At 39.7% G+C, this 27,991-nt stretch overlaps 1 protein-coding gene across 2 annotated transcripts in view; it reads left to right on the top strand.

The window, feature by feature from the left end:
• Positions 1-27,991, top strand: part of ABCA1 (ATP binding cassette subfamily A member 1) — a 167,428-nt gene that overhangs the window by 59,146 nt on the left and 80,291 nt on the right. For both annotated transcript variants that reach the window (XM_070742367.1, XM_070742368.1), the window contains exons 6-8: positions 19,304-19,425; positions 19,615-19,791; positions 23,446-23,532. In XM_070742367.1, coding sequence (XP_070598468.1) covers positions 19,304-19,425; positions 19,615-19,791; positions 23,446-23,532 — 386 coding nt within the window. The remainder of the gene's footprint in view (positions 1-19,303; positions 19,426-19,614; positions 19,792-23,445; positions 23,533-27,991) is intronic.

Genomic DNA, 27,991 nt, shown 5'->3' with positions numbered 1-27,991 from the left:
AGTATCACCTATCAGCTTATGTTTCCATTCACTAAATCCATTTCTGGCAGATAGGCAGGTATAAATTTAGGGAGATTGTAGGGTGTAACGCTGCTAATTGCCTCAAATGCAGAGATTATGTTGACAATGTAGCATTTAAAAAGTTGACTCTGGTGCTTCTCATATCAAGCCATAGTATTTTTCTTAAGTATCCCAAAGATCAAACTTTTCAGCCTACCCTTAGAAATGGGTATTTCTTACATTTGCATTTTGCTGCCTTATTTTCTGTAACCTGGAGTCAATTCCTACATTTTTTTCAGTTCATGGTGATTTATGATCATTAATATACCCATGCTATCATAATTCAGGATTGCCCGTTACATGTTGCACTCTCAGGTGACAATAAGCCAAGAATCTCAGGATATGAGAGGCTCCAGCTTCTTAAACCAATGTAAGAACTTTGCTTTTTTGGCATTAATTTGCAGAACTCTTTGAGGGTCCAGAATAGAGCAACATTTCCTTACCTGACTGACAGTGGCTAAGCTATTTTCATCACAGTTTGTTAACATGTTATATAATAGCTTGCTTGGCCCATAATGCCAACCCACAATAAGAAAGGTCCTACCGCCTGTTGAATGAGAAGGAGATAAATAGGGCCTGTACTGTCTCCATTGAACGTATCATTGAAATTTGGTGGCAAACCTGGTAGATAAAATCAAGCTTCTTAAACTTAAACCCAAGGAAATACCAAGTAGAAGGCTGGGAAAGAAAAAATATGGAGAGTCACCATTTCTATACCATGCTTATTCAGCCCTCATATTTCCAGAATTACTCCATATATTATGCCACTAATGTTTTGCCAAAATGTTGAGCTCTTAAGGCTAATGTATTGCAGGCTGAAAGCCAGGGATTGCAACAATTTGTCTTCCGGGTAACTCCAACCTGTAAGCTTCCCCAAAAACCATAAGAAAGGATTTGCCTCTTCTTGTGCCAGTGTTATAATTTCCAACAGCTGGCAATGTTTGGGACAGGAGCAGCTTTCAGCTTTCTGATCTCTTGAACATCCTCCTGCCCAGGGGTGGGTTCACTTTGCATCGCGACAGAAGTGCACATTTTGCACATGTCCCCATGTGCAATTTTACTTTTGCGCATGCACAGTAGCTTGAAATCAGGCAGAAATACAGCTGAGAAGCTGATCAGATGGGCTTTGGAAGAAGGAATAAGTGCATAAGTGCACTAGTGTGCCTTCCGTCCCCTGTCCAATTGCCCCTCCTATATTTTATACATCTTTTCTTCCATTCATATATCTTTTCCTCTGTTCTTCATTGACGTATTCTATGGTGACATCTTTTCTTCTATCCTTTCCCTGATATTTATTATTACATGTTTTTATTCTCTTTAACTTTCAATTTGTATTGGACTAACTAACTAACTAACTAACTAACTAACTAACTAACTAATCATTAAGTGTTGTACCACATGATTCTTGACAAATGTATATTTTATTTTATGTACGCTGAGAGCATATGCATCAAGACAAATTCCTTGTGTGTCCAATCACACTTGGCCAATAAAAATTCTATTCTATTCTATTCTATTCTATTCTAACTAACTAACTAACTAAATGTCAAAATAAACCTGGGGGTGGGAGGGAGGGCCCTCTTTTCAAATGGCAGAATTGTTTACTTCTAAAAAGTAAAAAGTCACATTTAAAAAAAAAGATGGTGGCCACCCATGGACCGATTTAGTTAAGTGACATCACCAGTGGATCGCTATTGGTTCGGGTGAACTGGGGGGAATCCACCCCTGCTCCTGCCTTGATTAAGTGAATGTGACCAATAGAATCCCGCTGGTTTGATGAGCCCAATGCAGAAGCTTCATGGAGAGTTAATATTTACCCTGTGAGTGCCCTGCTCTGCTTGCCTGACCCACAGGACAAGGCCCTCTGCCAAAGCTCTTGAGGCCTTGGCCTCGGTCTCACCCTGTCCCTGCTGTTGGTCCAGTTCCAATAGTTGTTGATTTTGGATACATGGAATGCTGAATGGGCTCCAGCTCTGGATTTGAATATGGATGGCCAAGACTGCTGTTTGGCTTTAGCTGATAGATTAAATACGGTAGGTCTTTGAGTGACTGCGATCAGCTTTCTTGAAGTAGGTTTTGAAGGGAAATGTGTATACAGTATTCAATTAATATTACAGTACAGGTAGTCTGCGACTTACAACAGATCATTTAGTGACCATTTGAAGTTACAACAGCACTGAAAAAAGTGATTTTTCACATTTATTATTATTGCAGCATCCCTATGGTTAGGTGATCAAAATTCAGACCCTTGGAAACTTAATGATATTTATGAGGATTGTGTTGTCCTGGGGCCATGTGATCACCTTTTGTGACCTTCTGACAAACAAAGTCAATGGAGAAGCCAGATTTACTTAACAACCATTATACTAACAACTGCAATGATTCACTTCACAATTGTGGCCAGTTGAAAATCAACACACATTAAAGACGGTACAGCCCCTATTTACCTCCTTCTCATTCAACAGTAGGTAGGACCTTTCTAATTGTGGATTGGCATTATGGGCCAAGCAAGCTAACATGTTAACAAACTGTGATGAAAATAGCTTAGCCACTGTCAGTCAGTCAGGTAAGGAAATGTTGCTCTATTCTGGGCCCTCAAAGAGTTCTGCAAATTAATGCCAAAAAAACAAAGTTTTTACATTGATTTAAGAAGCTGTAGCCTCTCGTATCCTGAGACTCTTGGCTTGTTGTCACGTGAGAGTGCAACATGTAGTAACTGGCAATCCCGGATTATGGCTGCATGGCTATATCAATTAATCATAAATCACCATGAACTGAAAAAAATGGTTGTGAAATGGGACAAAGTTCACTTAACTGTCTCGCTTAGCAAAGAAAATGTTAGTGGCCTCAAGGACTACCTTTACATCAGCAAACAATGCCGTTTGGCGGGACCCAGGGGAAGAGCCTTCTCTGTGGTGGCCCCGGCCTTCTGGAACCAGCTCCCCCTGGAGATTAGAACTGCCCCCACCCTCCTTGCCTTTCGTAAACTCCTTAAAACCCACCTCTGCCGTCAGGCTTGGGGGAACTGAAACATCTCCCCCGGGCCTATACAGTTTATGCATGGTATGTTTGTGTGTATGTTTGCTTTTAATAATGGGGTTTTTAGTGTGTTTTTTCTTAAATTATTAGATTTGTTGTACATTGTTTTATTATTGCTGTGAGCCGCCCCGAGTCTACGGAAAGGGGCGGCATACAAATCTAATAAAAAATAAATAAAAATAATAAAATAAAAATAATAATAAAATAAAATAATAAAATAAAATAAAATAAAATAAAATAAAATAAAATAAAATAAAATAAAATTCATTCATTCATTCATTCATTCATTCATTCATTCATTCATTCATTCATTCATTCCCTGATATAAGTGGAACCCAGTGAAACCTCAACCTGAATTGTTAATGCATATTTACCACATATGTGTAGCGATGTTCAGCCGTGTAAGAATGGGAAAGGTGTCAGTGGTTATTTCAGTACATCTTAGGGCACCTGGCTGGGCAACTGTGCCACGATCAGATAAAAGCTGTTCTATACATTAGCTCACATTGGAGACATTTTCAGCTGGCGAGAACACCTGGATGCTCTTGTAAAAGCCAAAGAGCTCCTGGAATCCTACTTGGTTATTAGGGGGATAGGTTAGTGGCAAGAAACACCAAGACTGTAGTCTTGAGCAATAGGTTGAGAAAGAAAGCAACTGAAATGGAGAAATCTCCTGACTGTTCGAACCATTAATGAGTAGAATGATTTGCTTCCAGAAGTTGTGGGTGTTCCAAGGCTGGAAGCTTTTAGGAAGAAATTGGACAAATGTTTGTCTGAACATAGGGCAGGGATAGGCAAAGTTGGCTCTTCTATGACATGTGGACTTCAACTCCCAGAATTCCCAAGCTAGTATGACTGGCTCAGGAATTCTGGGAGTTGAAGTCCACAAGTCATAGAGTCAACTTTGCCTACCCCTAGTATAGTTTCCTAAGCAGAGCATTTCAGTAGAAGACCTCTAAGGTTCCTTCTAACTTTGTTATTTTGCTATTATGATTATAATTTTAAAGAAAATTATAAAAGAGAATAATTTCTCTGTATGTATCTCTTGCCACATTATCTTCTCTAATTAGATCCTGGCCTCTGGCTGATGAATGGATAGTGGGTTTGTTGATTGAATGGATATGTGTGTATTTTAATTGGTTCTTTAGTTTTTAGATGTAACTTTTAATTTTAATTAATTGGATTTTGATGTATATTGTCTTTTTTATATGTTGTAAGCCACCCTGAGTCTTCAGAGAGGGGCAGCATATAAATCCAATTAATAGTAGTAGAAGTAGTAGTAGTAGTAATAATAATAATAATAATAATAATAATAATAATAATAACCCATGAAAGTGGTCCCAGTGGTACTTGGCATGCTGGACGCAGTGCCAAAGGATCTCAGTGGACATTTGAAAACCATCAGAATTGACAAAATCTCCCTCTGTCAATTGCAAAAAGCTGCTTTATTGGGATTAGCACATATAATTCGCCGCTACATCATGCAGTCCTAGGTGCTTGGGAAGCGCCCGACTGATGATGAAATACGAAATCCAGCATAATGATCTCGTTTGCTGTGTTGTATTGACAATAATAATAATAATAATAATAATAATAATAATAATAATAATAATAATATTTTAAAAATCATTGAACTGCAAGTGATCCCAGTGGTACTTGGCACGCTGGGCGCAGTGCCAAAGGATCTCAGTGGACATTTGAAAACCATCAGAATTGACAAAATCTCCATCTGTCAATTGCAAAAAGCTGATTTACTGGGATTAGCACATATAATTCGCCGCTACATCATGCAGTCCTAGGTGCTTGGGAAGCGCCTGACTGATGATGAAATACGAAATCCAGCATAATGATCTCGTTTGCTGTGTTGATTGACAATAATAATAATAATAATAATAATAATAATAATAATAATAAAATTAGGTTTGTGATGCTAAAACTTCAGCTCTGGAAAAATAAAAAAGTGGGCTGAATGGTACATAGTCAAAGATATTTTCCTTCAGTTTGTACTTAAGAGTACAAACTGAAGGAGATTTCAGATCAGGTATCTCTTTGTAAGAGTACAAACTTGGAGATTTCAGATCAGGTATCTCTTATCAGAACTTGCACAATTGCTGAGGCAGCTATTTCTTTCTTTGATAAAGATATGGGCGATGTATTTCTTACCAGTGATAAATCTTTATCGTCACCATACATAGGTGAATCTGTCAGTTTATTTACCGAGATCTAGAAGTTAAGATAAATATTTGATTAGCATGCACAGCATAAAAAAAAATAAGACACTCAGACATAAGGTAATGTCAACCTTGGGTGTGTTTTTATTATTTTATTGGCATGAATGCCTGCTAGTGTGTTTCACTGTATCCAGTTACATGCTTGAGATAATCCCAAGAAGTAGAATTCCAAATATATTAGAATGCATTTCCTACCAGCCTGTGGAGTATAAAAAAGATGACCTTAATGGAAACATACAGATTTTTTAAAAAAAGTTTTACTGCAAGCAACTCTTTACAGGTATTAGAAATGACATAGTTCCGTTCTTACAGTGGAAACACTCAGAGTAAAATGCACACAGTAGGAGACCTGTCCCCCTCCCTTTCTCTGCCTGGGGGAGAACTACTCCTATAGCCCATCTCCATCCAGGTCAAAACTCATAACCTTTCTGAATGAATCAGATGATTGAGTGCTGAATGCTAAATTGGAGGCTGGGCCTGTTCTGGCAGGTTACCTCCAAAAAGTGTGTCAGGATATACTGGAGCTCCTGACAATACTATTGGAGGGAAGAAGGGAGGGAGAGAGAGGAGGGGAGAGAGGGAGAGGGAGGGGGAGAGAGGGAGAGAGAGGGAGGGAGAGAAAGAGAGATAGAGGGAGAGAGGGAGAGGGAGGGAGAGAGGGAGAGGGAGGGAGAGAAAGAGAGGGAGAGGGAGAGAGAGGGAGAGGGAGGGAGAGGGAGGGAGAGAAAGAGAGAGGGAGAGGGAGGGAGAGAGAGAGGGAGAGAGGGAGGGAGAGAAAGAGAGGGAGAGGGAGAGAGAGAGAGAGAAAGAGAGAGAGAGGGAGAGAGAGAGAGAGAAAGAGAGGGAGAGAGAGAGAACGAGCTCTTACCCATTCATTTTTTTTGCACTTTTAGCCAGGCTTTCTCCTCTTTGCATTTAAAATGGGAACTACCACAAAGGTTGGTGGAAATGTTTCTGTGTCAGGCCCCTGTAATTTGCCTGAGGTAAGCTGATTCTCTCTTGGTTGTCTAAACCAGTGTTTCCCAACCTTGGCAACTTGAAGATATTTGGACTTCAGCTCCCAGAATTCCCCAGCCAGCGAATCTATAGGTAGGGAAAGCAAGTAGAATGCTTGGCTGCATAGTTAGAGGTATAACAAGCAGGAAGAGGGAGATTGTGATCCCGCTGTATAGAGCGCTGGTGAGACCACATTTGGAATACTGTCTTCAGGGTGACTCGACAAAAAATCACACACAGACACACACACACACACATCATATTTTGTGTAACATATTTTTGCTGATAATGGAAAGGAAGGGAGACTAGCACAGATCTATTTCAAGCTTATTTTGCTCTCATCAGCTATCCACACCCTTACTGGGATTTGAACATGGGGAGTTCAAATATTTCAAATATCATATTTCGTATATATACAAATAGATGATAGGTAGGTAGGTAGGTAGATGGATGGAGGGAGGGAGGGATTGATAGATAGATACTAACAAATATTAATGAAGATAAAGAAAAGGAAGAATAAAAGGGAAAAGGGCAGAAAGAAAATAAAATAAAATAGAAGAAACTCAGTTTTCCTTGCAGCAAATACAAGTATTATTACAAAAGGCTCTCGTATTCTATAGTTCTAGAAAGAATCCACACCTTTTTATTATCTATTTTTTTCCTGATCATCCAAACAATAAATTTTAAGTGCATTTTTTTCTCCATTGAATGCAAAAGTTAAGGGGTGCCCAGTCACCCATAAATATAGATGTTGTCTTTTCTTTAATGAAGGCAGTCAATTTAGCTATCTCTTCAAATCCCACCCCCTTCACCAACCATTCCTCTGTTGTGGGTGGTGTTGAACCTTTCCATTTTTTGAGCATAAAAATAATATCACTGCAGTTGTCATATTAAAAAAACCAAAAAGTCCATGTCTAATACAGTGGTACCTCTACCTAAGAACGCCTCTACTTACGAACTTTTCTAGATAAGAACTGGGTGTTCAATATTTTTTTGCCTTTTCTCAAGAACCATTTTCCATTTACAAACCCGAGTCTCCGAAACTGTATGCAGAAAAGGCAAGGAGAAGCCTCCGTGTAGGAATCTCCTGGGAGGAAACAGGGCTGGAAAAGGCGGGGAGAAGCCTCTGTGGCCTCTCTAGGAATCTCCTGGGAGGAAAAAGGGCCGGAAAAGGCAGGGAGAAGCCTCTTTGGGGCCTCTCTAGGAATATTCTGGGAGGAAACAGGGCCGGAAAAGGTGGGGAGAAGCCTCCATGGGGCCTCTCTAGGAATCTCCTGGAAGGAAACAGGGGCTCCACCCTCCCTGTGCTTTCCTCAATCGCACACATCATTTGCTTTTACATTGATTCCTATGAGAAAAAAATGGCTTTCTCTTACAAACTTTTCTACTTAAGTACCTGGTCACGGAACAAATTAAGTTCGTAAGTAGAGGTACCACTGTATTTTCTAATTTTTTTAAAATTGCCACAGATATTTGAAAAACATTCTCTCTTTCACCTACAGCTCTGGAAAATTTGCAACTAACTGCAGTGTCGGAATCAAAGCACCGCATCATTAAAAACAGAAATAATTAATCTACCTTTTGTTGTGGCAAAAAGATCTCTATTTAAAAGGGCCTTTTGCAGCTTGCTGAAGGGTCACAAATAAGTATTGCCCTTGCTGGGAATCTCTTTATCTTGTTTCCTGTCAAAGCACTTAGGTTTGCTCTAGGGCATGTAGGCATCTTTAGTCCCAACCTGAATTTTGATCTTCTATCCAATAAGTCCTACATGACCATGACCATTCCTGGTTCCTCGTATAATTAGCTTTTTCTGCAACTCAGTAGCTTAACTAGTTCTGCCATAATCCCTTTATTTATTTTATTTATTTATTTTGTCCAATACACAATAGTACACAATGAAGGTTATAGAGGATATAGTAGAGAAGAAATACGAGATATAGGAGAGACTATAGGACAGGCGACGGAAGGCACTCTAGTGCGCTTATGTATGCCCCTTACTGACCTCTTAGGAATCTGGAGAGGTCAACTGTGGATAGTCTAAGGGTAAAATGTTGGGGGTTAGGGGATGATACTATGGAGTCCGGTAATGAGTTCCATGCTTCAACGACCCGATTACTAAAGTCATATTTTTTACAGTCAAGTTTGGAGCGGTTAATGTTAAGCTTGAATCTGTTGTGTACTCTTGTGTTGTTGTGGTTGAAGCTGAAGTAGTCCTTGACAGGCAGAACATTGCAACATATGATCTTGTGGGCAATACTTAGATCGTGTTTAAGGCGTCGTAGTTCTAAGCTTTCAAGACCCAGGATTGTAAGTCTAGTTTCGTAGGGTATTCTATTTCAAGTGGAGGAATGAAGGGCTCTTCTTGTGAAGTATCTTTGAACATTTTCAAGGGTGTTAATGTCTGAGATGCGATATGCGTTCCAAACAGATGACCTGATGGCGAACCTATGGCGCGGGTGTCACCAGTGGCATGCAAAGCCATATGTGCTGGCACACGAGCTGTTGCCCAAGTTCAAATCCAGCGTGCATGTGTGTGCTGTCCAGCTGATTTTTGGCTCGCATAGAGGCTCTGGGAGAGCAATTTGGCTTCCAGAGATATGGGGGAGAGTATTTTTACCCTCCCCCAGCTCCAGGAAATCCTTTGGAGCCTGGGGAGGGCAAAACACGAGCCTACTGGGCCCACCCGAAGTTGGGAAACAGGCAGTTCCCAGCCTCCAGAAGGCCTCCGGGTGGTGGGGGAAGGTGTTTTCGCCCTCCTCAGGCATTGAATTATGGATGTGGGCACTCACGCATGCGCGCACACATGCTCTTTCGGCACCCAAGAAAAAAAGATTTGCATCACTGGCTGGTAGATAGCCTTGTTTTTTCAATTCAGTTTTAGTATGAAATCTTGTTCTCATTCTTTGATCCTCATTGCAAGGTGTTTACCTCAAATGGCTTCTGCTTTTTAATAATTTGCTGCAGGCATGCACATTGCGAAATTCATGGTTAGGCAAATGGGAAGTAGCGGGAGTGAAATTCAACTACCTTCTGCCTGGCGCAGAAGAGGTAGTAGGGACGATTTGAATGGGTTAGCGGAGATGGTAAAAATCACCTCTGGTTGGCCCGCCTATGCCTGCCTGCTTGCTGCCCACCTCTTAATAAAGTAGATAGCTCTTATTAGGCACATAAAAACTCCCATTAACCCCGAGATTATGAGGATGCTGGGACATGTAGTTTAATAACAAATGGGGAAGCACCAGATTGGGGAAAGCAGGTAGATAGATCAAGGGTAAAATTCAAAAAGAAGATATACCAATTATTATACATAAAATAATAAAAGAGGTACAAAAATACGTACATAAAGAGAGCAATAAGAGTCTTATTGCTCTTATTTAAGTATTTGTGTATCTCTTTTATTATTTTGTTTATAATAATTGGTATACAGTGTTCCCTCAATTTTCGCGGGTTCGAACTTCGTGAAAAGTCTATACCACGGTTTTTCAAAAATATTAATTAAAAAAATACTTCACTGTTTTCCCCTATACCACGGTTTTTCCCGCCCGATGACGTCATATGTCATCGCCAAACTTTCGTCTGCCTTTAATAAATATTTTTTTTAATAAACTTTAATAAATAAACATGGTGAGTAATAATCTAAATGGTTTCTAAGGGAATGGAAAATTGTAATTTAGGGGTTTAAAGTGTGACGGGAAGGCTTGTGATACTGTCCATAGCCAAAAATAGTATATTTACTTCCGCATCTCTACTTTGCGGAAATTCGACTTTCGCGGGCGGTCTTGGAACACATCCCCCGTGAAAATCGAGGGAACACTGTATCTTCTTTTTGTAGGACATTAAGACAAAGAAGTGACATCAACTTAGCCACGCCCATCCACCCAGTCACATGACCACCAAGCCATGCTCAATAAGCCATGCCCACAGAGCCGGTAGGGGAAAAAATTGAATTTCACCTCTGGGGTGTAGCCTTACTTTTACGGAACAAAAGAAAGCAAAATAATGGAGCCAACAAGCAACACAACTTCACACTTAAGGAAAGAAGGACGATCAACCCCTACGTGCTAAAATCTGAAATTGTGCTCCTGTGATTTCCTATAAATGTTGTAGAAGGTTGGATGTCATCCAGAAGGCAGATCTAAATGTTCCTTCCCTTAACTATATAAATTAATTTGTAATGGCTAAACATATTAATAATTCAAAAATAAACCAATATTTAAAAACTATTTGTATACTATTTCAAGCTTTGCTAAATATATATATATATATCAGAATCAGGAATCTGATTATAAGAAACAGGATGCTAGGGTGGAGCACACTTCCATCTCAATTGTTTTGGGGAAGACAGTGACATTATATTGTAGAAAAAAGACATTTCTGATTTTGCCAGTCATGGGGGTTCTCTCTGATTCCTTCTCCATAGAAAAGATATTATCATCCCTTCTTTGGTGTTGGGTTTCCTTCTTGCAAAATGCAGCCCTCCTGGCCTTTCATCTTAGACTCTAAGCCTGACATAATTTACAGTAGCAGAACTGATGTATATACGGAATGAACTACCCAAGAGCGATGAACAGTGAACATTAAACAGTGACACGTGCAACCTATTATGTTTATGATGCTATCAGTTATATATCTGTGGCTTTAAATTGCATTTCTGGATGAGAGGGCACCCAGCGTGGGAGTGAGGCTTTGTGTTGAATATCTATGGGCAGAAGATTGATCAAGTCACAAGGTTCGACTACTGTAATGCTCTCTACATGGGGCTACCTTTGAAAAGTGTTCGGAAACTTCAGATCGTGCAGAATGCAGCTGTGAGAGCAGTCATGGGCCTACCTAGGTATGCCCATGTTTCACCATCACTCCGCAGTCTGCATTGGCTGCCGATCAATTTCCGGTCACAATTCAAAGTGTTGGTTATGACCTTTAAAGCCCTTCATGGCATCGGACCAGAATATCTCCGAGACCGCCTTCTGCCGCACGAATCCCAGCGACCGATTAGGTCCCACAGAGTGGGCCTCCTCTGGGTCCTGTCAACTAAACAATGTCGGTTGGCGGGCCCCAGGGGGAGAGCCTTCTCTGTGGCGGCACCGACTCTCTGGAACCAACTCCCCCCTGAGATCAGAACTGCCCCTACTCTTCCTGCCTTCCGCAAACTCCTCAAAACCCACCTTTGCCGTCAGGCATGGGGAAACTAAACATCTCCCCCTGGGCACGTTGAATTTATATATGGTATGCTTGTGTGTATGTAGTTTAGTATATGGGGTTTTTTAAATTTTTCAATATTTTAATTAATTGGATTATGTATTGGATTGCTTTTCACTTGTTGTGAGCCGCCCCGAGTCTTCGGAGAGGGGCGGCATACAAATCCAAATAATAAATAAATAAATAAATAAAGTCTGAAAATGATTCTTTCTTTCTTTCTTTCTTTCTTTCTTTCTTTCTTTATTCATTCATTCATTCATTCATTCATTCATTTATTAGATTTGTATGCCGCCCCTCTCCGAAGACTCGGGGCGGCTAACAACAATGAAAAAGGCAATGTAAACAAATCTAATATTAAAAATAATCTAAAAAACCCCAATTTAAAGAACCAATCATATATACAAGCATACCATGTATAAATTCTATAAGCCTAGAGGGAAGGGAAAATTTCAATTCCCCCATGCCTGACGACAGAGGTGGGTTTTAAGGAGCTTGCGAAAGGCAAGGAGGGTGGGGGCAACTCTGATATCTGGGGGGAGCTGGTTCCAGAGGGTCGGGGCCGCCACAGAGAAGGCTCTTCTCCTGGGTCCCGCCAAACGACATTGTTTAGTCGACGGGACCTGGAGAAGGCCAACTCTGTGGGACCTAACCGGTCGCTGGGATTCGTGCGGCAGAAGGCGGTCCCGGAGATATTCCATAGGGCTGTTTCTCTTCTTAGCAAGAAAAATCTGTGTAATAATCCTAGCTATAAAGTTGTGAGATGTTCTCCATTTTCTCCTAGGTAGAGAATGACTGTTTACCATTGTCTATATTTTGGTAATAGGTCGGATTGATTACATGGGGCTATTTCCAACCAAAATTCACAATGGGGTGCTTACCTTTCAAATCGTGCCAGACTTATAACATGAGGTTTCTGGGAGAATGTTTGTGTCTATATCAACCTAATTTAACTTGAGACCTTCTTTAAAGCTAATCTTCTAAGTGTGTTCAATATCTGAGATAAGGCAGGCAGTGGGCAGAATCTGTGTTTTCTACGGGGGTTCCTCATTTTTAAAATAATTTTCTTCCTGGGACAAATACTATTAGCTAAAATTTGCATGTTTTTATTTTAATGGATGTTTAGGTATGGCTTGCCTGTGTTTTCTTTTCATTTTCTTATCGAAATCAGGAATCTGTTTATAAGAAATAGGATGTTAGAAGGGAGCACATTTTGATCTCAATTGTTTTGAAGAGCACAGTGTGACCCTGTGTATTAAACTGTTTGGCAACTGCCTCCAGCCATGCAAGATTTCGGCAGTTTTCTTTAACAAGATTTATCAGGTCAAAAGCAGGGGTGAAATACTCCCAGTTCGCTGGTTCTATTGGTCAGTGGAGAGCCGGTCTCAAAGGCAGCGTCAAGTTCCACCCACCTGCCCGGATGCCACCATTTGTGTTTTTTAACTTTCTGCCCATGCACAAAGCATTCTGTGCATGGGCAGAGGGTAAAAGAACCCAAATGGCGGCATCCGGGTGGGTGGGCGGAGCCTCAAGCTGCCTTCAGGACCGTCTCTCCGATGACTGACACAGACAAGCGAACCGAGAGCATTTCACCCCTGGTCAAAAGGGATGCAGTTACAAGAATTTGAGCAACTAAACTATTTCCAGTTAGAACCGATTTATCCTTAATATACAGTGGTACATCATCTTACGAACGCCTCTTCTAACGAACTTTTCAAGATACGAACCCGGTGTTTAAGATTTTTTTGCCTCTTCTTCCGAACTATTTTCACCTTACAAACCCAAGCAGCTGCTGCTGGGATGAAGGGGTTTCTTTTTTTTCTTTTTTTGAAGAAAGAAAAGGGAGGGGCTGCTTGGAGTAGGAAACATTTTGCAGAGAACAACGTGCTTGCAAAGGAACTGAAAGGGTTTCTTTTTAAGAAAGAAAAAGGAGGAGGGAGGGGCAGCTTGTGGGAGGAAACTTTTTGCAGAGAACAATGTGCTTGCAAAGGAACTGAAAGGGTGTCTTTTTAAGACAGAAAAGGGAGGAGGGAGGGGCAGCTTGGGGGAGGAAAATTTTTGCAGAGAACAACGTGCTTGCAAAGGAACTGAAACGGTGTCTTTTGAAGAAAGAAAAGAGAGGGGCGCCCCCCTTCTTCCTTCCTACTCACCCTTTAGCCTAGCCTTGCTTCTTTCACCCGCCCCCTTTAGCTGCTCCTCCCTGCCCTCTGTTCGCCTCCCTTCTAAAGTTTGGGATTTTCCTGAAGGATTTGCACGCATTATTTGCTTTTACATTGATTCCTATGGGAAACATTGTTTCATCTTACGAACTTTTCACCTTACGAACCTCCTCCTGGAACCAATTAAGTTCGTATGATGAGGTACCACTGTATTATGGCGGAGTAGAGGATCCACCATCTTCGTCAAAACAATAAGCTCCATGTTTTGTATTATGTACAAGAACAATACATGCACGATGTCAAAAAAATGGAGCTTGCGTTGCGTGCTGCTGTAATTTTCCTCTCCCCAGCCCCTTCCTGCATGGATTTCATTGGAATGGAAATTTTTTCAAAGGGTTTTTTTTTTATCCCTGTCAGCTTTCTTGTGATCCGGAGAGGAAGTTGGGTTTTTTTTGCTGATAGCTGAGAAGCTTGCAGTGGAATGTTTACATAACAGTCTCCTGAATAGTATCGGCAAGGAAATTAGCTGTTGCATCCTGTGTCTAGGGGCGCATGGATGCTTCAGGACTGAAACCAAACTTATTTTAGAGATCCATAATTGGATTATCGCTCCCACCAAAGTTATGGGAAAGAGACAGTCCTCGGCTACTGAGCCCATGGGGAGAATAATAAGAATTGAAGCTCCAAACAGATGGAGGGTAGCAAGTTGCCTATCTATTCTTTGCCGTGGCACCACAATATTTCTTTTCAACTTTCTTCCCAAATGTCTTCTTTCTTCTCCACTTCTTTCTCTTCCCCCCCATCGAATTAACTCGAGACTGTGACAAATAGCTCCAAAAAGGGTTTTCATCCTCAAGTAACCTCTCATCAGCTTTAGCCGAGCCTTTGTCTCAAACCATCTGCTGAGGGTGATTATTTTGCCTGGAAGAGAAAAAAAAAGCCACAAGGAACTAACGGGGCAAGAGAGCATTGACCGACAGTAACCCCGGAAAGTTCGTGCTTGAGCCGATGACTGGATTTTCTTTCTCAGCCTCATAATCTTCTACCCGATTGGTGACTGCCAAATTGGGTCTGATTAAGACAGTAGTAGTTTGGAATGGTTTGTTTGGAATGGAATAGTTTGGAGAGAGGGGGAGCCCAATTTTTTTTTAGCCTGTGGAACTTCTGCCTTCCTTCCACTCTTCCTCCAGAGAGACTTCTTGTCCCATTCCTCTTCTGCAGGTCCTGGGATTCTCATTCCAGGCATAGTTCCCTCTAAGCTGAGCAGTGAGCAATCGCTCACTTAAAAGTCATCATCAACTCAGAGTTTTCCAAACCTGCCCAGAAGCCAAGAGGGAAAGAGTGAGAGGGAAGGAGAAAGAGAGGAAGAGAGGAAGAGAGAGAAACAGATAGAAAAAAGAGAGGAAGGAAAAGAGAAAGAAAAAGAATGGGAGTAAGGAAGAGAGAAAGAAAATCAAAATCTATTTTGAAACTAGCTCAACTATTTAAGTGGCATTTTGATATTGATAGAGTTGCCCTATTATGAGCTCACTGTTATAGACACACAGTACAGTATTTTATTTTGAAATTCTCTGAGGCAAAACAGGGTGGGTTTTTTGTTTGTTTGTTTGTTTGTTTGTTTATTTATTTATTTAATATTTTTGTGCCGCCCAGTCCCGAAGGGACTGCTGCTCAGACACTATATTTTTCCGCCCACCCCAAAAAAAATTAGAGGGAACACTGATTCCAGGCTTCCTGGCACTCTTGAGCATTTAGATATTTATAAACCCTTTGAGCGGATTATTATTCTTATTTTTAAAGCCAGCTAGTCTTCCTGAAAATCCAACGCGCTTTTTCCACCTCTGTAAGCAGTGGTGGGCTGCTGCCCCCATGGGGGATGGGGACGCAGTAGGGGGGATTAAGTTTATGCATTATTTATTGAATACTTAATAGTTATTTTTTATTGTCCATCCTTCTCTTGAACCTTAGTATGATCCTTAATTCCTTTTCAAATAGGAAATAATGAAGTAGTATGTTTTTTACCCATAAATGCTTTATTAATCATTATCTAGAACTGAACTTTTATAGCATTTAAAGAAAATTGAGCTACTTGCCTAATCTGTTATCATACTGGACCTTGTGGGTTCAGTACAAAACCTTAAAATGTTACTGTGCTCCTTAACAAATAATGCTATACTGTAATTTGTCCTTTTCGTGGCTATTCAAATAATGTGACTTATGCTGGCTGGGGAATTCTGGGAGTTGAAGTCCAGATCTCTTCAAGTTGCCAAGGTTGGGAAACACTGAAAAAGAGTCCAAGCACCTATTTAAAAACTTATCTTGGCCGGTAAGCCACTCCCACACAGTCACATGACCTTTAAGACACCCTCCGGTCACATGGCTGGCAAGCCACTCCTACCCGGTCACATGGCCAGCAAGCCACACCCACACAATAAACCACACCCATAGTGTGATAGTAAAAATTTTTGCACCCCTTCACTGTCTGTGACCCGATGCATGCTGCTAAGGTACCTTCTCCAATTTGGTGCTCTTCAAAAATGCTGGGATTGGGATTCTTGAAATTTCTACTCCTACCATAATAATGGCTTTTCCATAGCGAAAACAGCAAAGCAGAACACAAATAAAACTATTCAAACAGAGCAGAGTGGGTTTTTTAAAGGGCAGGCTTAAAGCTTTTGAGATATACAAATCTTCTTCTCATACACTGAAGGAAAGGAGAACATATGTACTTTCCTAATTATCTGTAATTCCTCAGTGTTTTAATTGTTTTTGCTGGCAGATGACATTTTCCCAAAGGTAGCTTGTATGTTGTTATTAACTAGCCTAAGTGTCTAAAAAATTGGGAAAGGGGTTTATAAAACCCATAGATTATTTATTTTATTTATTTTATTTATTTTATTTATTTTTTTATTTATTTTATTTATTTTATTTATTTTATTTATTTTATTTATTTTATTTATTTTATTTATTTTATTTATTTTATTTATTTTATTTATTTTATTTATTTTATTTATTTTATTTATTTTATTTATTTTATTTATTTTATTTATTTTATTTATTTTATTTATTTTATTTATTTTATTTATTTTATTTATTTTATTTATTTTATTTATTTTATTTATTTTATTTATTTTATTTATTTTATTTATTTTATTTATTTTATTTATTTTATTTATTTTATTTATTTTATTTATTTTATTTATTTTATTTATTTTATTTATTTTATTTATTTTATTTATTTTATTTATTTTATTTATTTTATTTATTTTATTTATTTTATTTATTTTATTTATTTTATTTATTTTATTTATTTTATTTATTTTATTTATTTTATTTATTTTATTTATTTTATTTATTTTATTTATTTTATTTATTTTATTTATTTTATTTATTTTATTTTATTTATTTTATTTATTTTATTTATTTTATTTTATTTATTTTATTTATTTTATTTATTTTATTTATTTTATTTTATTTATTTTATTTATTTTATTTATTTTATTTATTTTATTTATTTTATTTATTTTATTTATTTTATTTATTTTATTTATTTTATTTATTTTATTTATTTTATTTATTTTATTTATTTTATTTATTTTATTTATTTTATTTATTTTATTTATTTTATTTATTTTATTTATTTTATCCAGTACAACTAGGACAATAATAATGGGAAAATAATGGGATTCATTTGAATTTTATACCTATCAGACCTTAATTAAGGTAAGGGACCCTCCAGCTGAATTGGCAGCTTAAATAAATCCATAGTACTGAGCTAGAGATTAGACTCTCTTTCTTAGCCAGAGATACAGTTAGAAGTAGAGATAATAGAGTGATTCAGGCCGGAGGCAAAAGGAAGAACCTTGATTTAAGAGAGGGGGGGGGACATTTATTTGTTGGTTTGTTTGTTTATTTATTTACTTACTTACTTACTTACTTACTTACTTACTTACTTACTTACTTACTTACTTACTTACTTACTTACTTGTGAATGACAGGGACAGTAAGGATGATGGTGCGCTATGCACGCCCCTTACAGACCTCTTAGGAATGGGATGAGGTCAACAGTAGACAGTCTAAAGTTAAAGTTTTGGGGGTTTGGGGAAGAAACCACAGAGTCAGGTAGTGCATTCCAGGCATTGATCACTCTGTTGCTGAAGTTGTATTTTCTACAATCGAGTATGGAGTGGTTTACCTTAAGTCTGTATCTATTGTGTGCTTGTGTATTGTTGCGGATGTAGCTGAAAAAAGATGCTTCTTTTTTTTTGGCCAGTATGTAAGACAGAGCATTTGTAGGTTGAGATTTGAAGTTGCCACTTGTTTGACCATTCTGACACATAGTCAAGGTCTTTTTGAAGGGTAGCAGCATTGTCGGTTTTCCTCAGAGCTTTCTGAATCCATCCCAAAAGTTAAGTGGCCCAAGCCAATCCTTAATGCAAGTCAGGACTATGCCTATTTTTCTTCTCCCTGCCCTTTAGGGATTTAGGTAATCCTTAACTTACAAGCACAACTGTAATTGGAATTTCCACCATGAACCGATGCGGTTAGCATGACCTCATCACTTAGCGAGGGCAATCCCCGCAGTCCAAGTTGCCATTGTTAATGCCAATACTGTTAGCTGAGACAACTTTCTGCCAACCAAAGTTAATGTGAATAGAGGCAGGACATCGTACCAAGCTAGCACATGGGTAACTGTTTACTGCCAGGTGGGTCAGGGAGGGTGCAGGAGAAATGTGCGGGTCAGGGAGGGTGCATGAAAGGTGCTGCTTGGGGATGTGAAGGTGCAGTGTGAATTGAGGAAAATGCATGGGAGTGTGTGAATAGCCCATGTAGCATGGTTACATAGAAGCTGGATGAGTATGAGTGCAGGGGAAACTCAACCCAGTGACTTGCCAGCTTCCCCATTGGCTTTCTGGAAAAGCCAGCAAGAACATGTGATTGTGGGCTATTTCTCAACTAGTCATAGGTGGGAGCAGATTGCCAAATGCCCAGATCATGATCATTGACCACAGGGGAATTCCAAGGACAAGGCATAACCATCATTCATTCATTCATTCATTCATTCATTCATTCATTCATTCATTCATTCATTCATTCATTCATTCAGTACCTTTATAACTTCAATTGCTGAACAAATGGTCCTAAATAGAGCACTACCTATACGGTGTATTTGCTATCTCCTCGTGTTGAACTGGCTGCACTACATGAGAACTCTTAGCGGTACCCAACTGGATAGATAGAAACAAAGATATTTCTTATACATTACAGAAACGTTTTGTGTTTCATCACCAATACCAGGGGCAGGCAAAGTTGGCTCTTGTAGGACATGTGGACTTCAAATCCCAGAATTCCCGAGCTAGCATAATTGGTTCGGGAATTCTGGGAATTGAAGTTCACAAGTCCTAGAAGAGCCAACTTTGTCTACCCCTGACCCATACCATAGAGCATAACATCAATTTTCTTCTCTATTTTTTCCTTCCCTTCCTTGCCACAGAATAATAGACTCTGGGATTGTTCAAGATGACTGTGTCAATGTTAACCTAAATTAATATAGACATCTTTTTAAAATGACTGTTGACTGTTTTATTTTATAATGGATTTTACTTCACAATTGCCCTGCAGGTGTCAAAGTTCAGGATTTTCTGGTTGACAATGAAACATTCTCTGAATTTCTCCACCGCAATGCTTCCCTATCACAGCCTGATATAGATGAAATCCTGAATGCCAAGGTCAATCTCCAACAGGTAAGAAATACCCATTCTTAAACTGTATGTTTCATTATCACATCCAACCCACCCAATTATAGAGAATTAAGTAGTAATTTCTGGAGGATCCATGAGTTGGGTAAGGCGGGTATGATATAATTTTTGTATTATGAACGGTGATCGCTGATTTCCCTATGGCTTAACTTCTCATCTGGGCAATATTTCCAGATCATTACATCTGGTTCCTGGATAACTATGGAAGACTTGTGCAATTTCACCAAGCTGCCAGAAGTGGTTGCTATCAACAATGGCAGTCGGGCCTTAATTTGCTCTATGCCGAAGGAACAACTGGCTTCTCTAGAAAGAGTGTTTCAGGATAATATGGACTTCATAAAGCCACTTATGGTAAGTATGATGCTTTCAGCATTGCTGGGGGTACAATCTCTTTTTAAAAAACATTGCAAGGCTATGGGGGAATGGTACATCTAATTCACATTTCTTCATTACTTCTTGGTTGCTTGATGCCCTTTGCTTTGTAATTCTATTGCTCTGCCATCTAACCTGGCCAAGTGACACTATTTTGTGTGTACTTACTCGATGACCTGTTTATCTTTCTCCTCTCAGGCTTTTTCCTCCAGCTTTTTCCTCTAGTTCTTCCTTGCCAGAACAATATTTTCCCAAGTTCTGAGGCTTTTTCTGCAAGCTTCTTGGCACCACTTTATCATGCATTTTTCTCAGGCTCCAGGCTGATCAATGATGTGTCAGCTGCTCTTTCACTTATCCTTTTCTAATCCTCCATATCTATTTGGTTGCCCTTTTCTCTTTGTGGCTCAGATAGTTTAGTCCATGGCACCCAGAGATCCTGGCTGGACTTATAGTGCCCTTGGCTATGATGTTGATTTGGGTGCTTACATTCAGTGGTTAGGGCATGCCAGTTCCTCTCCCGTGCAGTTCCAGGAAATGGCAAACCACTTACAAAATATTATCAAGAAACCTGTCCAGGCAAGAAATAGTCCAGATAGAAATCAGCATTGACTTGAAGGCCCATAAAAAGGGCAGTCTTTGAATCTTCTCATTGGCGTTTAGTCCTGAAGAATGCTATTTCATTCAAGACTTCATGGTTGAACAAGCTTAGCTCAAGAAACTATGAGGGTCCAACCACTATTCTCCAAATCCATCCGTCTGTTGCAGTAAGACTGTTCAACCAGTCATAAAGTGTTCATAAACATCACTGTACTGAAGTTCTGTTTCCAATACAATGTAAAGTTGAGGGTCATTTCCGAGCATCCTTTTCCCCCCTTTTCATCAAAGCTCATACTGTATCTCCACCATCATCATCAGTTAATAGCAGCCAATTTATTATTTATTTATTTATTTATTTATTTATTGGATTTGTATGCCGCCCCTCTCCGGAGACTCGGGGCGGCTAACAGCAACAATAAAACTGTACAATAGTAATCTGATATTAGAAATGATTAAAAATCCATTAATATAAAAACCAAACATACATACATACATACCATGCATAGAATTGTAAAGGCCTATGGGGAAAGAGGATCTCAATTCCCCCATGCCTGGCGGCAGAGGTGGGTTTTAAGTTGCTTACGAAAGGCAAGGAGGGTGGGGGCAGTTCTAATCTCTGGGGGGAGTTGGTTCCAGAGGGCCGGGGCCGCCACAGAGAAGGCTCTTCCCCTGGGTCCCACCAGGCGACATTGCATAGTTGACGGGACCCGGAGAAGATCCACTCTGTGGGACCTAACTGGTCGCTGGGATTCGTGCAGCAGAAGGCGGTCACTGAGATAATCTGGTCTGGTGCCCTGAAGGGCTTTATAGGTCATAACCAACACTTTGAATTGTGACCGGAAACTGATCCGGCAACCAATGCAGACTGCGGAGTGTTGGAGTAACATGGGCATACCTGGGGAAACCCATGATTGCTCTCGCAGCTGCATTCTGCACGATCTGAAGTTTCCGAACATTTTTCAAAGGTAGCCCCATGTAGAGAGCGATGTCATCATTCTAGAAATATATGATGTAATAGCTTCAGAAATGAAAAATGCCTTAATGTGCAGTTATCTCGATTAACCTCCTAGGGATTTAGACAATAAAGACTCTCAGTTTAATTTGGAGTTTTGTCTTTTGTTTTGTATTGTTGTAGTAAAAGAATTTTTAAAAAGTCATAGCCTCAGTCTCTAACCCATCTGTCCCCAGCGTGACGCCCTTCAAATATGTTAGATAACAGTTCCCAGCACAACTGGTGGGCCCCTGGTTGGCCAAAGCTGCTTTGCTATAAAAGGGAAGGGAGGAAGAAAGATGTGTGAACCATGGAGAACAATTTTACAGAATTAGTTTTATGGTTTTCTGACTGCGTTTGGGGCTGCTTTTCATTAGTAATATTTCATGAAACAAAATATGAGTAAGGGACAGTAGAAAATTCTTCTCAGTAATAGCTTGCGTCATTTCCTAATCTTTGTCAACATAGTACCAAGGATGTAGAAACTATATTGATTCCACATTATTTTCCTTGTATTAGCATGCATATTCATTTCATGCCTTTCAGGCAGTGCTATTTCCCAAAATATCTTCCGAGAATTAAAATCCGGCATGTATTATTGGCACATAACAGCCACAGGTTGGCCCAAAAATGCCACAGCTGACTTTTTGATAAAGTTTTCCTCACTGGAACTTAATAATAATAATAATAATAATAATAATAATAATAATAATAATAATTTATTAGATTTGTATGCCGCCCCTCTCCGAAGACTCGGGGCGGCTCACAACAAGCGATAAAACAATATTGTACAGGCACAAATCTAATATTAAGAAAAAACTAAAAACCCTATCAATTTAAAAAACCAAACAACACATACATACCAAACATAAATTATAATAAGCCTGGGGGAAAGGTGTCTCAAATCCCCCATGCCTGGCGGTATAGATGGGTCTTAAGTAGTTTACGGAAGACAAGGAGGGTGGGAGCAGTTCTAATCTCCGGGGGGAGTTGATTCCAGAGGGCCGGGGCCGCCACAGAGAAGGCTCTTCCCCTGGGGCCCGCCAGATGACATTGTTTAGTCGACGGGACCCGGAGAAGGCCGACTCTGTGGGACCTTATTGGCCGCTGGGATTCGTGCGGTAGTAGGCGGTTCCGGAGGTATTCTGGTCCAATGCCATATAGGGCTTTAAAGGTCATGACCAACACTTTGAATTGTGACCGGAAACTGATCGGCAGCCAATGCAGGCCACGGAGTGTTGTAGAAACGTGGGTCTATGGTTTAGTGGGTTTGACTCAAAAAAACAATGGGATGGTATTTCAGCTCCCAATTTCACTCACTCTATATTCTATTTGCTGCTGCTGCCACTCATTCATCTATGACTCTGTCTTTCATAAAATTGCCATTTCATGTTTTGTTGGAAAATAGAGGCCTTTTTGTTGGAAAATAAAGGCCAGTTATGAAAGGGGCAGTTGCTGATCTCTGATGTAAAGCTCTTCAAAAAAATAATGTACACTATTGTTCATTTGCTCCTACATATTTGGCTATGGCTCATTTTAATGAAGAAACAAGTTACAGGGGACATCAAGTCTGCCACCTCTAAATAATGACCGTAATATTCTGTCTCCTGTAGATGTTAGCATTGAGTATAAAGAATCATAGCCAATTAGAAATGTTTCTGGAAACTGGATGAAGACAGTAACAAATAGATTTGAGTCTTTATTATGGAAAGGTAGGACCACCATCAGATCTAAGCGTTCCTGTGAGTTAGTGTGAGATAATTCTCCATAGCTATAGTCATGCCATGTGAGATGTTCATAGATATATCGGTACATATAAAGATGATCAGAACCACACGAAGAAGCAGTAGCAGCCCAATGGGATTCCAGTAGTATCCTTTTTGAGGTGTTGGTTCAGATTTGGATTTGTTTTTCTCTACGGCCCTGTTGATTCAATAATACATCCATATTCCATTTTTCTCTAAATGTAATGGTCAAACTGACCCCTTCTCCTTCTAGGTTGAAGTAACTTTCAGTTCATTGTAAACTTCCATTTGTTCCTCCAGAATGGGATCAGTGACAATTCAACCCTGGAGAACGTTAAGGGAACATTTGAGACGCTGACGCAGAGCCTGGCGAACCTTCTTAAAGAGGTAGGGGGTGTCTTCCACTTCTTTATCTCAGGCCACTTATTCAAGTCATGATGTCAATTATGAATAACCAATGAGTTGTGATTTTGGGCATGTTGGTGTTCATGGGTAAGTTTCATTGTGATGGAAATTTTACCCCTTATATATAGTGCAGTGCAAACACTTAAGAACTGAAGTTGTTTGTGATGTCACAATGGATGCTTTGTCATATTGGCTAAGGAGGATGCCTGTGTTTAAGTATTAGATGCATTCGCCCATCAAGAACCATGTGGATGGGCTGTTGGGCCCCCATTTGCCATTCTCCTACTAGTTTGTGGTATGCTAAGAGCATGCTAAAAATTCCAAAATCTTGGAATTTTTTCATTTATTGTATTTTTTGGAGTATAAGATACATCTTCTCCCTCTCCTCCGCCAAAAAAGGTAGAAATGTTGGTGCGCCTTATTCAATTCAATTCAGTTCATTAGACTTGCATGTCGCCCCTCTCCGAGGACCCGGAGCGGCTCACAGCATGCAATACAAACAATATGTATACAAATCTAATAGTTAAAAACAGTCAACTAAAATCCCATTACATAAAAAACAGTCAGTCTACTCAATCACATCAATACATAACATTTGACGGTCAGAGAAGAAGGGGGCATGATCAAGCTGCCCCATGCCTGGTGGCATAGATGGGTCTTAAGTGTCTTGCGGAAGGCGAGGAAGGTGGGGGAAATATGAATCTCTGGAGGGAGCTGATTCCAGAGGGCCGGAGCCGCCACAGAGAAGGCTCTTCCCCTAGGTCCTGCCAGACGACATTGTTTGGTCGACGGAACCTGGAGAAGGCCAACTCTGTGGGACCTTATCGGCTGCTGAGATTTGTGCGGCAGAAGGTGGTCCCGTAAGTAATCTGGTCCGATGCCATGTAGGGCTTTGTAAGTCATCACCAACACTTTGAATTGTGTCTGGAAACCAATCGGCAGCCAATGCCGAATGCCGCCATTTTTGGCTTCCCAAAGGTCCCCTCCGGCATCCCATTTTTACAGAAAATGGGGTGCAGAGACTGTTTGGGAGGCCTGCAGGGTGTTCCTGGGAGCTGAGGAAAGGCAAAAACATCAAATTTTGCAAAAAGGGGGCTTTTTTCACAAAATGGGGGCATTTTTGCCTTCCCCCAGCCCCCAGGGGCACTCTACAGGCCACCTAAACCCTCTACATACCCCATTTTTGCAAAAACAGGTGAAAAACAGGTCCATTTTTTTTTTGCAAAAAACAGGATCCACAGAGGGTTTGGGAGGCCTCCTGGGGGCTGGTGGAAGGCAAAAACTTGTTTTCCCTTACTTACCTCTTTGAAATCTTGGTGGGTCTTATACACCAGTGCATCTTATAGTCCGAAAAATGCGGTACTTTTAGCAAGCCTCAGTTTCTTCATGCACCTAAACTGGGGTTCATACAACCAGTTGTACCAATCACTTTATTCATTTAACATATCTGTTTCAAATTTTGCTTAGTTCCAATAATGAAAAAAACTTCAATTCTTGGTTCAGATGAAACAAGAGTCTTAGTCAAACGAGTTATTTTGACTTCATGGGAAGTGGGGGGGGGGGAGGAAGTGAGCAGACCTAACTTTATCTACATCTGGGCTGTACCAGAATAACTACTTTATTCTTAATATACAAACAATTATATAAACTCTACAAAACCTTTTGCTGTAATAGGAATCTACATTGGTCAAGTGTGATTGGACACACAAGGAATTTTTGTTTGGTGCAAATGCTCTCAATATACATAAAAAGACAAGATACATTCGTCAAGAATCATAAGTACAACACTTAATTATTGTCATAGGGTACAAATAAGCAATCGGGAAACAATCAATATTAATATAAATCATAAGGATACAATCAACAGATAACGGTCATATAGTCATAAGTGGGAGGAGATGGGTGAATGGAACAATGAGAAGACTAAGAGTAATGAAGCCTTAGTGAATAGTTTGACAGTGGTGAGGGAATTATTTGTTTAGCAGAGTGATGGTATTTGGGGAACAACTGTTCTGGTGTCTAGTTGTTCTGGGGTGCAATGCTCCATAGCGTCATTTTGAGGGTAGAAGTTGAAATAGTTTATGTCCAGGATGCAAGGGGTGAGTAAATACTTTCACAGCCCTCTTTTTGATTTGTGTAGTACACAGGTCCTCAATGGAATGGAGGTTGTTTTTTCTGTAGTTCTGATTATCCTCTGAAGTCTTTGTCTTGTTGAGTTGCAGAACCAAACCAGACAGTGATAGAGGTGCAGATGACAGATTTAGTAATAAACATTAATATCATATAAGCATGTGATATACTCATCCAAAGTGTTGGAAATCCTGAAGGACGGGTTAGGGACACATCATTGGGAGGCGGGAACCAGGTAACGTGATACCCGCTTATTGGGATATAATGATCATCTGGTGTAAAGTCACCACCTCCTTTCATTTGCACGCTAAGGACCAGGCAGAAATTACCCATGTGATCTAGCCAATGTGGCCAAGCCAAACTAGGTAGCCAATAGAGATTTTTTTTTCTATTCCCCCCCTTTCCCCCCCTCCCCGATCTTTGCCTAGCGGAACATTCCAGAAACGTGAATATCAGGAATTCATTATAATAATCAGTTAGAATGAATTACTTAGGCAGTTTTGGGGGACAGTATGGGGAGAGGATTATATTAAGTCCAATAATGCAATCTACTTATTAGGCTATCTCAAGTTTATAAAAACGCTATATAAAAACCAACTACTCTGGTTGAGCTAATATAGGCATTGCCTCAAATGAATTTTGGATATTTTCCTTTTGACTAAAGTGGCTGGACCCTGGTGAATAACCGTTGATAGGATGGCATACCACCAAGATCCGGCCATAAATGGCATGTATGGTTCTTATTTAATGTGGTTTTAAATTGTTTTTAAAGGTTTAATATCACACATAGATTCCCTAGGGAGTTGGGCAGCATACAAATTAAAACAAACAAACAAATGAATAAATGAATAAATTTTCATGGCTGTGCGCCCAATTTTTTTTCACATATGTCACCCAAAACAACTTATTGTGTAATTATTAATGCATTATATGTAGTTGGTGGTGGTGGTGGTGGAAAGTATGAAATCTGAGACTGGAAATTATGTGAATGTGGATTGATGGATTAATTGTATGATAACCCCCCCCCCCTTTACATAAATTGTCATTATGCAGTCCTTTTTTGTTGTTTTTTCCCCTTTGAACAAATAAACTCTCTGTTCTGGCTAATCTGTGTGTAATGCCCTAAGATTTTTGAGTGTTAAAATGTATTTATTTATTTATTAGATTTGTATGCCGCCCCTCTGTGTAGACTCGCGGCGGCTAAAAATGCTTTTCCTTGCTTTTGAAACTTTGCTGCTTTAAGCAAAGTTTGAAAAATAACAAAACCAACAACACAAAAGTCCACCCAAGTACTGTATTCCCATTTTTCCTTCCGGCTCCACAGCTTTGGAATGTTAAAACTCTGAACTGTAATAACCTCAACTGAGCTGAGGTCACTCGAGGGTTTTTTCCCCTCTGAGCACATTGCTTCAGTGGAGGACTGGCATCCTGTGTGTTTGTGTGTGTATGTGCCTCTGTGCCTGCGTGCATTTGACCCATCACCCCCATTTCCATGTTAGTTATTTCTCATTGGAAGAAACGGTCCTTGAATCCTAGAATCCGGCATCAACCCTCCTTAGCTGGAAAATGAAAAAAAATACAGTAACAGCATTATCAGTAAGGTGAACAGAATTCTACTTAAAAGGTTGCCTGAGGCTTTATGGTTACTGTATAGCTGCTCTATCCTATTGCATCATCAAGCCATTGGGGTAGCTTCCTGCATTTTATTTTGTTCTTGTTTTCTTCTTCTTCTTCTTTTCTTGCAGCCAAACAATCTTCTCTTTGCTGATGTGTCATGTAAAATAGGTCTGGCTGAGGGATGTGATTTCTCCTTGGCTGCAGTCCCAAGGAGCAAGCAGCATTTTTTTTCCTGCTTCTATTGAGGTTCAAAACAAAGACTCCTTTTGGGTGGCATTGTGCTGTGGGAGAGCTGCATGTGGCTCGCTTTTCCTAGCCTGGCTTCCTGTATATCTGTGACAAATACTTAAAGGAATGGATTTTATACCCTCTTTTATTTCCTTGCAAGCAAGGGAGACATTGTGTTTGTCAGGCTGCATTTTTTTCTGTGAAGGTGGGAATATTCTGGCCTAAGGGGCGTGCATAAGTGCACTTATGTGCCTAATGTCCCTGTCCTACTGTCTTATTATCCTTTCTATTACTACGTTCTACTTACGTTATGTTATGTTAATATGTACTATAATACTATACTTGTTTGACAAAAAAATAAGTAAGTAAGTAAGTAAGTAAATATTTCAAATTTTAAACCCAGCCATTTGCAGCTGTTGAGAAATGATTTTTAAGGAGTACTGTAATGCCAATCAGTTTCTATGGA

Source organism: Erythrolamprus reginae, chromosome 2, assembly GCF_031021105.1.
Source record: "Erythrolamprus reginae isolate rEryReg1 chromosome 2, rEryReg1.hap1, whole genome shotgun sequence".
NCBI classification, from domain to species: Eukaryota; Metazoa; Chordata; class Lepidosauria; order Squamata; family Dipsadidae; genus Erythrolamprus; species Erythrolamprus reginae.
This window is presented reverse-complemented; position numbering and strand designations above follow the sequence as displayed.